The sequence below is a fragment of the Peromyscus leucopus genome, chromosome 9 (assembly GCF_004664715.2).
Source record: "Peromyscus leucopus breed LL Stock chromosome 9, UCI_PerLeu_2.1, whole genome shotgun sequence".
Classification (NCBI taxonomy): Eukaryota; Metazoa; Chordata; class Mammalia; order Rodentia; family Cricetidae; genus Peromyscus; species Peromyscus leucopus.
In genome coordinates, this window is record NC_051070.1 from 92,082,994 (window position 1) to 92,097,031 (window position 14,038).

General features: G+C 43.2%; 1 protein-coding gene across 1 annotated transcript in view; it reads left to right on the forward strand.

Annotated features, from left to right (window-relative positions):
- The first annotated feature begins 343 nt into the window (after nucleotides 1-343).
- Nek10 (NIMA related kinase 10) overlaps nucleotides 344-14,038 on the forward strand; it is a 194,168-nt gene continuing 180,473 nt past the window's right edge. The window contains exons 1-3 of the mRNA XM_028856310.2: nucleotides 344-671; nucleotides 12,827-12,937; nucleotides 13,185-13,245. Coding sequence (XP_028712143.1) covers nucleotides 12,864-12,937; nucleotides 13,185-13,245 — 135 coding nt within the window. The 5' untranslated portion in view covers nucleotides 344-671; nucleotides 12,827-12,863. The remainder of the gene's footprint in view (nucleotides 672-12,826; nucleotides 12,938-13,184; nucleotides 13,246-14,038) is intronic.

Below are 14,038 nucleotides of genomic sequence, written 5' to 3' on the forward strand. Positions count from 1 at the left end.
CTCTACAGACTTCTAAAAAGTTGTGTCACTTTGCTAAGCTACTGAATGATCTGGTGACAAGAGTCTGATAGAAAGCTCTTGTGACTGGGGAACGTGTTGTCTCAGGATTTTCTGCTTGAGACATGTATTGTGCGGTAGCAGCTTGAAGTGATTTTGTGCATCTAAGATACTAAGCAGGTGGTCTTAGTTCTTGTCCTGCCTGGCCCACAAATGAGATTCCAAGTCCTCAACCCCCAAACCCAGAAACTGAGCATGTGATGTGCTTCATTTTCCCCTTTAATCTTTGAGAACTGATTTGCAGTCCATGATAATTCTTGGACCACCTGAGATAAACTATTTTGAATTCCAAGCCTCTTCTGACTAGGATAGAGCACACAAGTTTAGGTCCACGCACCCTGAGCTTCACAGCGCGTTTTCTGGTTGCTAAGGTAGCCGGGTAGGCGTCACCCGTCGCTATGGCGCTGCTCTACCTTGCAGCGTTGTCATTCCTGATTGGCTGAGCGCCCGAGGCTGTGGAGGAAGAAGTGGAAGCGTTGGGGCCAGAAAAGGAATTGACTGAAAAACCAACAGGTGTCAGTGAGGGAGCTGGTTTGAGTTCGCTCGGGTTCTGCAGCAAGCAGGATGAGGAAGATGACTTGAGTTGGCCTGAAGGAGGGCCGCCTTCCTGCGCGGTGAGTGGTGAGGGAAGTTGGGTGTCCTTATGCCCAAGGCCGCCTGGGCAACCTCCCTTCCCCGAGGCCACCCACAGGGACCTTCCGTGAAGGGGCGATGTCAGCCTTGGGGTCAGTCAGCCAGAGCCTGCCTCAAAGTAGATAAGCTTGTGCTGAAGAGTGTGTGTTGAGAGGTGAGTTCCACGTTGCGTGGTGCTTCCAGGAGCAAAGGACCTGGTATGGGTAAACAGCTGGGATCCGTCAGCTCTCGTGCCTCTGGAGGCTTATGATCTCCTTTGTGAACAGCACACTCCTGCCTTCCTTTTACAGAGTGGGCTCTGCTTACCTCCACCTCAGTGCCTGCCTTTAGGTAACTTCTGTTACAGATGTGAAGAAAGTCTTCATCACATAAAAAGCTCTCCTTAGCCAGAGCCCAGCACCCAGCACCCAGCACCCAACTACAGTTGTTTAGCGACTCTCAATGCAACCTTACCCCACCAGACCCTACTACCCTTGGACTCCATGGGTACTACCACTATCTATATTCCCAAAACCACATCCTTGACACCACTTCATTTCTACAAAACCATTTCTACAAAGCTATCTCAGATTCCACCAGTCCCTTGGTTAAACTGAATCTATATCTATATCTATATCTATATCTATATCTATATCTATATCTATATCTATATCTATATCTATATCTCCAGCATTACTGACTGTTGTCTGTGACTATCCATCCAGTCCACCTGCTTACCATTGTTAGACTGACTTATCTTTTATTTTTTATTGTTTACGTGCCAAGATGTATTTTCCTTTCCTACTGGAAGCCCATCTTCCCCACTTCCCTGTTTTCCAGTCTTTGGTTAGCCAACACGAACTCCATCTTAGCCATGCACAGAATGTGGTCCATGCCACATCTGGGGCTGTCTCAACTGTCCTCACACTGCTGAGAATGGACTGCCTTTGTAGGGCAGTCCACTCACTTCCCCATCCTTGTCTCTGTGTTGCCTGATTTCTTTGCTATCTACAAGTATGAGAAGACTGACTCATTCATGGTTCAGCATCTAGCTCAGACACCTAGCAAGTGCACTCAATATGTACTTGATAAAGAATGATTCTCTTAAGTTACCAGCTTTTCAGAATACTCTCATGACTTCTGGAGAAGTCAGAGATATCATCTTCTTAAGTGAATGTTAATTTAGGGATTTTGCTTTAGTTGTAAAAGTCTGGAAGTTCTTAATTTATGCCCTATTTTACGCCATAATAATCATAATGAGAATCATATGGTGTGATTTAAGATTGTTAAAGGGAGCCAATGCAGTGTGGTTTGCGAGAGCTGAGTCCCATACCGTTTAGCATTTTAACTCTCTGCCCCTAACAAATCACTGCCCCTTAAGCTTTTTACCTATGCAAATAGTGATAATGACTTTAAATCATTTAAACATGGAATGTACACCAGATTTAGTTCCACACACATGCAGTTTTCATGTGTTTAAAAACAGTGAAAGTAGCAGTTAGGAAATATCCATGGCCAGTTCACAAAAGATAAAGTTTTTGATTTAGTCAAGAGTAGTTTCTAGAATACCATCTCGTCATTAGACTGCTTGGTGTATGGCTTCAGGGCTGATGAGGAAGAGACTCATTAATTTAGTGACTATTTACCAGTCATCTGAGGAGTCCAGGGTCAGGCCAACTGAAGGGAGGTCAAATAAAGTTAGTAAAGGATGTAGGCGGTGAGTGGGGAGTCCAGAATGTGACTGTCTGTCAAAACCAGCCAGGCCTTGCAGCTCAGGTTAGAACCTCTTGGAGAGGTACAGAGCATCTAGAAGAAGCCCATTCGAACAGGCAGTATTTCCTGAGCACCTGCGTTTTAGACTGTGAAAAAGCCTGCACAGTCTGCTGGCCTGATAGCACCCACTTAGAGTGCCAGCAAGCAGGAAGATGAGGTAAGGATCAGAAGTTTGAGCCAAGGTTGTGCATATCGGTAACTTTTTTGGTTCCTCTGACCACATGTCTGACAGGGGCTCAGGACTCGGGGAACAGTCCATCCTGTCCGAGAAGCCTGGTAGCAGGGGCATGAGCAGCAGGGGCAGGAGGTAACTTCACACAGTGCAGGCATGAGGTGGGGGCTTTGCTGTGCTCAGCTGGCTTTATCCTTTCTCCCCTTTCAATCGGTGATGGCTTCCAGCCTATGGCATGGTACTTTGAACATTGAGGGTAGGTCTTCTCTGGAACCTTCTCAGACATAGTGTGCTTTATCAAGGTCCTGTTTCTTTCCTTTTTTTTTTTTTTTTTTTGTCTTTCTTCTTTTGACACAGGTCTCCTGTAGACAAAGCTTGCTTTGTACTCCTGATTCTCCCGCTTCTGCCTTCCAGATGTTGAGTAGATGTTTTATAACACAATTGAGGTGAAAAATGAGGTGGGTGGGGTACAGGGGAGGGAGAGAAGAGCCTGGTGTAGGGACGCGTGTGCGTGCCTGTGATTCCAACTTTTGGGAGGCCAAGGGAAGAGGATCCTAGAGAATGTGAGCCTGGCCTGGGCAACTTTGGGAGACTGTCAAACAGGAAGGGAAGGGAGGGCAATGAGAAGACATCCAGAGACCCTGGGAGTGGCAGAGCAGCCCCTGCAGCTGTGGACACTTCAGCCAAGGCTGTGGAGGCCACATCCCAGCCCCACCACTGCCAGGAGGGCATGCTTTGGCCCCTCCTTCATCTTTTGGTATCTCACTTCCTTACCTGTAAAATGGGGTGGTTAAAACAAATGTCTTAGACTGCTGGTTTCCTATAAATACCAAGTGTTAACTAATGTAGAGGACAGAGGCAAATGGATGGGGAAAACAGAGGAGCAGGATAAGGGAGATGGGACATTAGTGTGAGAGTGTTCAGTTAAGACTCGTCAGGAAGTATAGAGGCTTGCTATGGTGGAAAGTGAACCTTAAACATACTCAGTCAGACCTAATTTAAATCAAAATTTTTTTTAAAGCAGATGAAAAGCATGAGTGTTAGCTCTGAATGAAATGTACTATTTCTCACTTGTAAAACAATTACTTATTTTAAAAAATTACTTCTTTTGTTTATTTGAAACAGAATCTTGTTATATAGACTAGGCTACCCCTAGACTTACTATATAGTCCAGGCTGGACTCAGATTCACAGTGATCACTCTTTTGCAGCCTCCCAAATGCCAGGATTACAGCCCCGAGCCACCATACCTGAGTTATTTGAATCATTATGTCAGACTTCTCTTGTGTCAACTCAAATTGGTTAGCAGTAACAATGACAGTCGTTGAGATCAAGAGCTTAGTAAATCTTCTATTGGGAATATTTGTAATGGACCTCAGAGCCAGAGTGACAAAATGATTTAGAAAGGAAATCCCTCCTATGAAAATTAAACTAAAATTAGAGGCAGAGAAAACCAAGTCTGGGCCACCAGGAAATGAACTCTGTGTTTATCATATTTTGCCAGTGTTTGTAGTTAATTAATTTGAAAAAAGTTACTAGAAAAAAATGCATCTAATAGAATCTGGATCTTGTCTATCATCATTTGTGTCATGACTGTCCTGGTGGTCCAACCTGAGGGAGTCACCTCCTCAAACGTGTGACTTCCAAAGGTGGAGACTGGCCTGCACAGATTTGCCACATGCATGCTACACTCAGCCGGCATCTTTTCTTTATGAAATCATATTGTGCTGTAAGGACACTTGGTGTCCATTTTTAACATAAATGTCATGTTTTCTTTATCTATAAAGAGATTTCACCAAGCCAGCACTGTAATCACCTTGGAGCTTACAAATCATATTCTACTTGGGAATTTTCATTAATACCCAGGGGTCTCCTAGAGCATGTCTCTGGAGAAGCAGGTTCAAGGCCCAGTGTGAGAGGCAGCTGACTGGTGAGGCAGGGCCTTGGGTTGCAAGCAGCACCTCACCAACAGAAGAGAAAGCAACGTCAGCTAATGTTCCATTTCATTTTTTGGGAGGGAGAAGTCACTGTAGTGAGGAGCAATGATGTAAGCTTGCACTAGGTCTTGGTGGGCAGACTAGAAAGAAGCTGGTAAACAAGAACCATATTTAGAAGAAAAATCATCAAGGCATAATGACCAAATGCCAGATACGGGGTTGAAGAAGGGGGGCCACTTTTTCTGTGCTCTGTGCCAAAGGGCCCTCTGCTCTACTTGAGACTAACACTTAGCTCTCTCCCTTCTGGCTTTTAGTGCAGTTCATTTGTGTTCTATGATTTGTTTGGATCAAGTCAGGTAAATTCCTCATTAGCCATGTTAGTTAGCCATGAAGTAATGGAGTAGAATAACAAATCGAGTAACTGACATACAGATACATGTTAACTTCAGAGGACACTCCGGCTCCCACCCCCTTTGGGCACTAGGAGCACCAGCACTGCAGGCTCCATAGACTTAAAGGCCGCTCTTCATTTCCCTTGGGCTCCACCTCAGCTCATCTTCCCACCACTTTTCAGACCACCTCCAGGGCCTGTCTTCTGCTCTGATCAACCTCAAGATGTGCCTACTGCTCTCCTTATCCTCCAGACCTTCTTCAGATCCCCAAAAGGTGCAGAATTTCCAGAACTTTCCGCCTCACAGTGACCTTTGATTTTGTTCAGTGCATGATCTCTTTTGGACATGTTCCCCCTGGTTTTTGTCATCCCTGTGGTTTTAACTTCTTACATTTGGCAAAATTTATTTTTTAAAGTATAATTTTCAGGAGGCTGTGGTGGCTCACTCCTAATATGATTCCAGGATTAGGGAGGCTGACACTGGAGGATCATTGTGCACTCAAGGCCAGGCTGGACTTCACATAGAGAGTTCCAGGTCAACCTAGGTTACAGAGTGAGACCCTGTCTCAACAACAGCAACATTTAAAAAAAAAAAAAAAGCTGCACATGGTGTCACACACCTGTAATTCCAGTGTTTAGGGGTTAGAGGCAGGAAGATTGGAATCCACAGCTACATAGTAAGTTCACAAACTAGTATGGACTCCATGGAAAGATGTGGGGCTTTTGCTGTTTTTTATTACTTGCTATAGAGGTGAAAGTTCTCTAACTTCTTTTAATTTGTCCAGTTGAGTAGAGCTGGAACTGGACCTTGCCATCTGGTAAGGAAGAGTGACCACAATTCATCCAAAGACATTAAGAGCTGGACTCAGTAGCTGTATGCCTGTAATCTTTGCACTGAGGTGGAGGCAGGACAAGGGGGGTCCAAGGCTGGTTCAGCTGCATGGGACTGCAGATATGGGAGAGGAATATAATCAGTCTGATAACACCTTCAGAGGATGTATTAGTTCATTGAGATGCTTCTCTCATCTGATACCTTTACTTCTTTAAGCCATACTATGCTCCTGATTATTTTAATTTTAGGTATAATAATCCCATTATATGACATAGTAAATGTTATGTCAGATGCAGATGGTGAGGAGAAAAGAAAAAAATCAGACCCAGATCATAATGGTTACTTGATTTTAAATGATTCAGTATGTTTTCCTCAGTGGCTTTACTATTTCTCTCCTCAAAAGACTACTCTCAGCTTCATCTATGTTAGATTCTAGGAAAGAGTCTTCCTAGCACTTTTAGCCTCTACAGGGACAAATTATGACACTTGGCCAACAGGAAGACATGTGAACTAAAGTTCTTATTAAAAACAAAACAAACAAACAGAGCAAGCCCCACAAAACTGGGTCCTCTCAGTAAATCAGGCTGTAGCAGCAGGAAAGCAGAGGACTGCAGCATGGTGGGTACAGGTCTCCCCAGGACGTGGGAGGCAGAGGGAACTCTGAGATGTCTATGAAGAAAAAGCAAAATTAGACTTTTGACTTGGGGCACATTTAAATATTCAATACAAGAGTAGCTGGATCTTCTTATGTTTTTCTACATTAATTTACAGTTTATTCTTCATGATTTCTAATTCCTTTTCTCCTTCCTTTCTTTTATGATAATTGTATTAGTTTGCTTTCTATTGGTGTGATAAACACCATGACCAAAAGCAACTTGGGGAGAAAATGGTTTATTTCATCTTACAAATCCCTATTATAGTCCATCTCTGAGTGAAGTCAGGGCAGGAACTCAAAGCAGGAACCGAAGCAGAGACTTTGGAGGAGTGCTGCTTAGTGGCTTGATTCCTTTGACCTGCTTTCTTATCCAGGACCATCTACCCAGAGCTGGCACCTCCCACAGTGAGTTGGACCTGCCCACATCTATCACTTGAGAAAGTGCCCCACAGACTCAGCCAATCTGATGGAGATGTTTTCTCAGTTGAGGTTGCCTCTTCCAAATGACTCTAGGTGGTGTCGTGCGGACAAAAACTAACCAGCACAGCAGTATAGATGTTAAGTGTATCTTTACTTTAGCAACTCACAAACATGTTTTAAAGCTAAGTGGGTTTTCATTGCTTATGGTAGAATTGCATACGTGTGAGAGGCTCACCTTCATCAACTTCACACTGAGCTTAGACATAGTAAGTTTTTAGTAAATGTTTGTTAAATTCATTAGTCCATGGCGTTCTACCTATCTCAATTCTAAAGTATTCATTGTGTCTTCTTTCTTGCTGTGCACCAGTGACGATAGCCTTGGCCTCTAAATCTTGACCCCAGCTCAACTGTTTGTCACAAATATGGTGACTATCTTTCTTGAAGTCAATATACTGTATTTGTACATTTCAAACCATTTAGGTTCTCTAGATCTTGTTGTACTGAAACACACATCAATTGGCAGTCTTTTGCTTCTAAACACATCTAGATTTTCCTAGACATTGAAGTATGCAATTCTAAGACAATAGCACATGGTTTTTGTTCATGCCTGAACAACGCACTGAAGTCTAATTGTGGCACAGAAAAGAAATCAAATTTTTGAAATATCCAATTTAATTAAACCAACATTACATTCAATTTTATATGTCCTATGTTATTGATACATTATAGTTTTGATATGAACTCTTCAATTCATGCAAACACTTGGTCCCCAATTGGTAGGATTGTTGTGGGAAGTGTTTGAAACTCTAGGAAGTCGGGTATAGCTGGAGAAAGCAGGTCACAAAAGGAATGGATCTGAAGGCCCACATCTTCATTTCTTACTTGCCTCTACTTCCTGTGGTCTTCATTTCTTACTTGCTTCTACTTCCTGTGAGGTGAGCAGCCTACCCCTGTGATGTCCTGCATCACCAGAGGCACAGGAAGAATAGAAAAATGAGTGGAAACCTCTGAAACCATGGGCAAAAATAAATCTTTCTTAGTTGGGGTTTCTATTGCTGTGAAGAGACACCATGACCATGGCAACTCTTATAAAGGAAAACATTTAATGGGGTGGCTTTTAGTTTCAGAGGTTCAGTCCATTATCATCATGGTGGGACATGGTGGCATGCAGGCAGACATAGTGCTGGAGAAGGAGCTGAGAGTTCTGCATCTTGATCAGTAGGCAACAGGAAGTAAACTGAGTCACTGGTATGCTTCCGGCTGCAGGAATATATCATAAGAACTCAGCTGGTTATGGCAAAGTCACTACCTGGAGGGATCAGGGAATTCCTCCAGAGGAAGCCAAATCCCAAGGAGTTTTTGGTGTTACTTGGCTTGTTATATATCACCTGTATTCTGTTATGAAAATCATGTGTGCCTTCATAGTTTTCCCAATTGACTTTTCCCTAAGAAGAGCTAACAGTGTGGACTGATCACTCTCTGGACATACACATTCCAGGCATTTTGAGAACAGCCTCAGGAAAGGCTTTCTCTGGAATCAGATATCTCCCCTAGCCACTTTCAAGGACTAAAGGAGACATCACCCAGGTGGTCACCCAATTTCCGAGGATTAACAGTGATAACAACCCACAGGCGAGTCTCCTGACTTAAGGTAAATTCCACAAGGGGACACCGCCCAAGTCAGGTAGACATTAAGTAATAGCTTTACACAATTTAGCTCAGACCCCTCCTTTCTTACAGCCTTACTAACTTTATAGACCTCTAACTACTTACCTAACCACTTCTAGGAATATTTAGATAACCTTCTGTGCTAACAGCTATGCTCAGCCAGAACTCCCAGTTCAAGCCTCCCTGTAATTATCATTATTGGTAGCATCCGGCCAGGTCCATCACCGGATGGAGGAAAGTACCTTATCAGAGATACCTCTGTACTCTCTAAGAACAGACTTAAGCATCCAGGCCACCTGTTTGAAAAGGCCTGGTGGATGTGCTAATTAAGCTTAACTTCCTCCTTTCCCAAACCTTACCTCCAGTTCCAGATCTCCCTTTAGCTATCACCAGAGGCATCTAGCTGTACACAGATTGCCTAGAGACTGAGCACACTTTTCCCCACCCTGCAGAAAAACGGCAGACAGCCTGAACAGATAGGAGCCACAGGAAATAAGAAGACAGTTTTATTTTCTCCCATTGACTTAGCAACTCATAGATTTTTAACATCTTTTACCAAACACATTTAAGATTATAGTTGTGCACGTAAGATCCCTCTTCTTAGATATTACCCATATTTAGCCTTTAGTTAGTTCATTAGTCACTTCCCCTTTGGGTCACAAATGGTAATTAACAACTAGAGCCCCTCTTTGTAATTCTTATCAACCCTCCATTTGATCCTGATAATGGACAATCACTGCCTGAGGAAGTTCAGGCTGGGTTTCCTGGGTGGAGGGGAGGATTGTGATTTCTGGGGGATATATAACTGTAAAGCGAAGGAAAGTGGGGAGAAGAATAAAGAAAAAGTGAATGGACTAAGAGCTCGGTGTGCTGAGATTCAATTTACAGAAAATAGTCCTCGCCGTCAGTAGTTCTCTCTCCTGAGCCCCTGGGATGTATAATATTGAGGCTGGTTCCTCCAATATTATACAAGCCTGGTATGACTTGAGCATATAAGAGACTTCAAAGCCCTCCTCCACAGTGACATACTTTCCTCTAACAAGACAGCACCTACTGCAACAGAGTCATGCCTCCTAACAGTGCCACTCCCTGTGAGCTTATGGAAGCCAATCACATTCAGACTCCCACACTTTCCTTCTTTTAGCTGTTTGTGTCAGGTGTCTGGTCACAGCCATGGGAAGTCTGATGAGCACAGAAAAGTGATACCAGAGATGGAGGGTCGGTGTTGGGGCTAAACCTCATCATGTGACTTTGGCTCATAGGAATTAGTTTGTGGGAGGAGTTTGGAAAAGTGTGTAAGTTGGACTAGAGAAAACATAAAATATAAACTAATCATAATGATTATTTTGGAGGGATCTCAAAATGCTGCCAGGAATACAGATAGTAAAGGTCATAGTCATGAGGCTCCAAGAGGAACATGGGTTCTACTGGGACCTGGACGAGATACTATTGTCTACTATTGTTTGTATCCTTAGACCTTGTGGAACAATGATGAACTGGGCTTGAGAGATAGCTCAGCTGTAAAGAGAACTTAATGCTCTTCTAGAGGGCCCGAGTTTGATTTCCAGCACCCATGTATAGTAACTCATAACCACCTCTAACTCCAGCTCCAAGGAGATCTAACGCCTCCGGCCTCCTCTGGCACCCTCACACACATGCATACACTTTTCTCCACACATACACATACAAAATTAAAGCTAAAATAAAAAAAATATTATGGACTAATAAATCTGGTGTAGGAAGCAAAGTTACCCCAACATTTATGTGTGGTACAAGTATTGACAGATACGGTTAGCCAAATCTATAGTGATAATTGGGAGCAAATATGCAGATTAGAAAGATTAAAAAACAAACAAACTAGTAATTACAGAAAAGCCTGGGGAAATTTGGAGTTCAGGAAGTCATGATCGCTGAAGAGAATACAGCATGAAAATAATGTCAATTACTTTGCACTGGGGCCAAAGAATGATGTTGCAAGGACACCCCAAGGGTTGGCAAGACCCCACACATCCAGGCTAGCATATGAAAACCAAAGAGAAGAGAACACTTGTGGGCATATCCGGGTGCCACAGGATTCATTTTACCATACTCAGTTGCCAAGGTACTCAGGGGCCAATGTGACAGTAGTCCAGTGGGGCCTAGTTGTTTGGTAAAGCTAGTGGCAGACCTTGGTGTCATTTATGAGGTGCTTCTTTTTTCAGACATGCACAATGCAAAAGTTAAAGGTCATCTAGGCTGCAAAGATCTTTAAAGGAAGCAGCCCCTGAGGCAGGGAAGCCCAAGTTGCACTGGAGACCCAAGGGTGCTGGAGATACCAGGAATATGAAATGTCCTTTGACAAACATAAGCAGTGAATGGAGTCAGCTTCAAAAGAGTGTATGTGGGATGCAAATGGTAAGGCCTGTAGGCTGGTAGGAGCTCATATACCCTGGGTACTGGACATGGAGCTATAAAAGTCAATGTTTGCTCTGCTGGCTTTCAACCTTTCTTTGATAGTCTCTTATTCCTCCATTTTGGAAAGCGGATGTCTATTTTGTACCACTGTATCTTAAAGCTGAGCCTCTTTCTTGATGATGTATAGAGGTTCACAGGTGTGAGTTGGCTTTGACTTTCAGAGGAGACTTTGGCTATGAACTTTTCAACACTGTTGGAACTGTTAGTTCTCTGGAGGTGGTTTAAATGGCTTTTGCATTCAGAGATGGCTATGAGCCTTAGGGGGCAGAGATGGAATGTTGGTCAGTCTCCAGCTTGGGGAGTGTGGCCTAGAAGAGAAGAGTCACTGGCTCAGGGGCGTGACTGTGAAGGCTAGATCTGATTCTTCATCCTTTCTCCCCCTCTCTCTGACTCCTGTCCATCAAGTTGTGAGCTTCTCACATGCTTCATTGCCGTGGTGTTCTGTGTCATGATTGCCCTGGAAGCCGCAGGGCTAAGGACCATGGATCTTTGTAACTATGAGCCATAATCTTTGATCATGTAAGTTGTTTATGTGAGATATTTGTAACAGCAGCAGAAAGCCATGAGTATCTTCATCCTTCTGCTTCTGTTATGAAAATGAGAAGAGTTGAGAATAGAAATCAATTAAAAGAAAAAGGCAAACAAGTCAACAACTGTGTGTTGGTGAACTTGTATCTTTCAAGTGGGGAAAAGTAGAATTAAAAATAACACTAGGAAAAGTAACCATGGCAATATTATGATGCTGAATTCAGAGTGTTGAAATGACTATTGAGCTGTATTTCCAGGCAGGCCACCTCCCTGCCAGATACTCAGGTAAGCTTATGGACTGCACAAGATTGGCCGGCCATAATTATGACTGCTGTTAACGTGTATTGTTCAGACTCCAGCTTTCACACTTGAAGAATTCTGGAAGGGAGCTGGAAAGATGGCTCAGTGCTTCAGAACACTTACTGATCTCACAAAGACCCTGGTTCAATTCTTAGTATCCATATCAGGGGGCTCACACTACTTGTAACTTTAGTTTCCAGATTTTTGGAGTCTTCTGGCCTCCACCTCCCCAGGCACTTACATATATGTAGTGCACACAAATTCAGGAAGGTACACAAATACACATACATAAAAAAATAAATCCCTTAAGGAAAGAAAAATCTTTAAAAAGAAAAAAATTGGTAATTCTGGAAGCTGAGCATGGTCATACACATCTGTCATCCCTGCACTGGGAAGATGGAGGCAGTAGAGTTTAAGCCAAACTGCTCTACATAAGGAGTTCCAGCACAGTCAGGGATACTTAGTGAGACCTTGTCTTTAAAAAATGAACAAAAAACAAAATGGAAAAGAAAACTTCATAAAGAATTCTGGAAGTGTGGCAACATCATGACACTGATCGCTTACTTGTGAGTGAGTGTGGCTTTCTCTGCGATACTTGGGGACATGGCCCATAATGAGAGAGGGCTCCTTTGAACCCATACTGTATAATTCAGAATACTTACAAAGAAAGACAAGTGAGGTTGTATAAAATTACTGTCAATTAAGCTTCAAATATTTGTTAGTCGGCATATTTTATAAATCCCAAAGAGGATTTATACCTTATACTGATGTACAGAAGAATATTTGTGAAAAATTTGCCAGAATACTTAAATCAAGCATGTGCCAGAAAATATGGGCTGATGACATGGCCTAAATCTATCCAAGAAAGACCTTTTGAAGGTAAAGAGTCAATAATATTCATTTTAGTACTTGCAATTATTAATTTTTACATGTTTGAATAGACATCATGGATGAATTTTGTCTGTTTTAACTAAGACTACTTTGGATCATATAACCCAACTAAAAGCCATCTCCGTTTACTTTGCAAGGAATGCAATGTTAATTCTGAGGCATTGATGTTTTACAATGCCTGATCAAGACAAAAAGGTGAAGACCTCAGAGAAATCAGCTGATAAAAAGCAGCAGGGGACAACCACCAGGTAACCAAGTGTTTGTGGTTATGCACTGGGGCAGCACTGTTGAGTGGGTTTAATGCTCCCTGGAAGCTGACTCCTGGGTTGCAGTGTTTACTCAAACACTGGGCCCTTTCTAGAGTTTGGAAAGAAATGGTTGACATGCATACCTTATCTTCAGAGGCAGGCTTCCAAGGGGTGGTGTCATCAAAGTAATGTGACCTTGCTCTCCTGGATCCTTCTGTGGTTAACATTGTGTTGTTCTTTCTCCTAGGGACTATTCAGACCTTAAAAGACTTCGATGCCTTTTGAACGTTCAGTCAAGCAAACAGCAGGTAGTGTTTTCAAAGGATGCAGCATGGGACTAAAGACCACATGTTTCTGAAAGGGTCCATTTCCCATCCTGTCCACACTCCCCTTGCTCTGCCGTAGCTTTCCTCGCTTCCTCGGGCTGCGTCTCTCCCCGGGGCCAGGCTCTGCTGAGACTTGGCATCTGCAGCCTTTTCATTTTCTGCTTGTCACCATACATCCTAGCCAGCAGAGCTTGGATCCTCCAGTCTGTAACAGCCAGTTCTGTCATCAGATGCCAGTGTTTACCTTTTGGAGCTTCAGGGAAATTTATTCTCCAAACACAGTTTACCACATCTTTGTCCTCTCTCTACCCTTCCATCCTTCTCTTTCATAGACAGTACCCCCTAATGCTTCTCAAATTTCACCCCAACAATGGAAGGATGGGGTTTTGGCTATTTTTAGGCTTTTATTAGTCAAGGAGGGAATGGCACTCCTGGTTTATATCTAAACTTGACGTTTTAGTCTTGCTTCTAGAAGACCTTGGGAAGTCACGAGAGTAGATGTTGTTTTCTGGGGGGGGTGGGTGGGAAACAACCTAGCAGTCCTAAGAATGACAGCAGCAGACCCTCACGCACTGCTGCTGACTGGTCGGTCTTCTGCCTCCGAAGGTTGGTAATGCAGCTATGATGCTTTACCTTATATCATCCCAAGCTACCCGAGAAACATGGCATTCTTATCTGTTTATTCTAGACAGTGACTTCCTCAAGATTTGGTGACATCTGAAGAGCAAACAGACAGTTCATGCTTAGGGATTCTTGCTACCCACAGGTGCCTTGG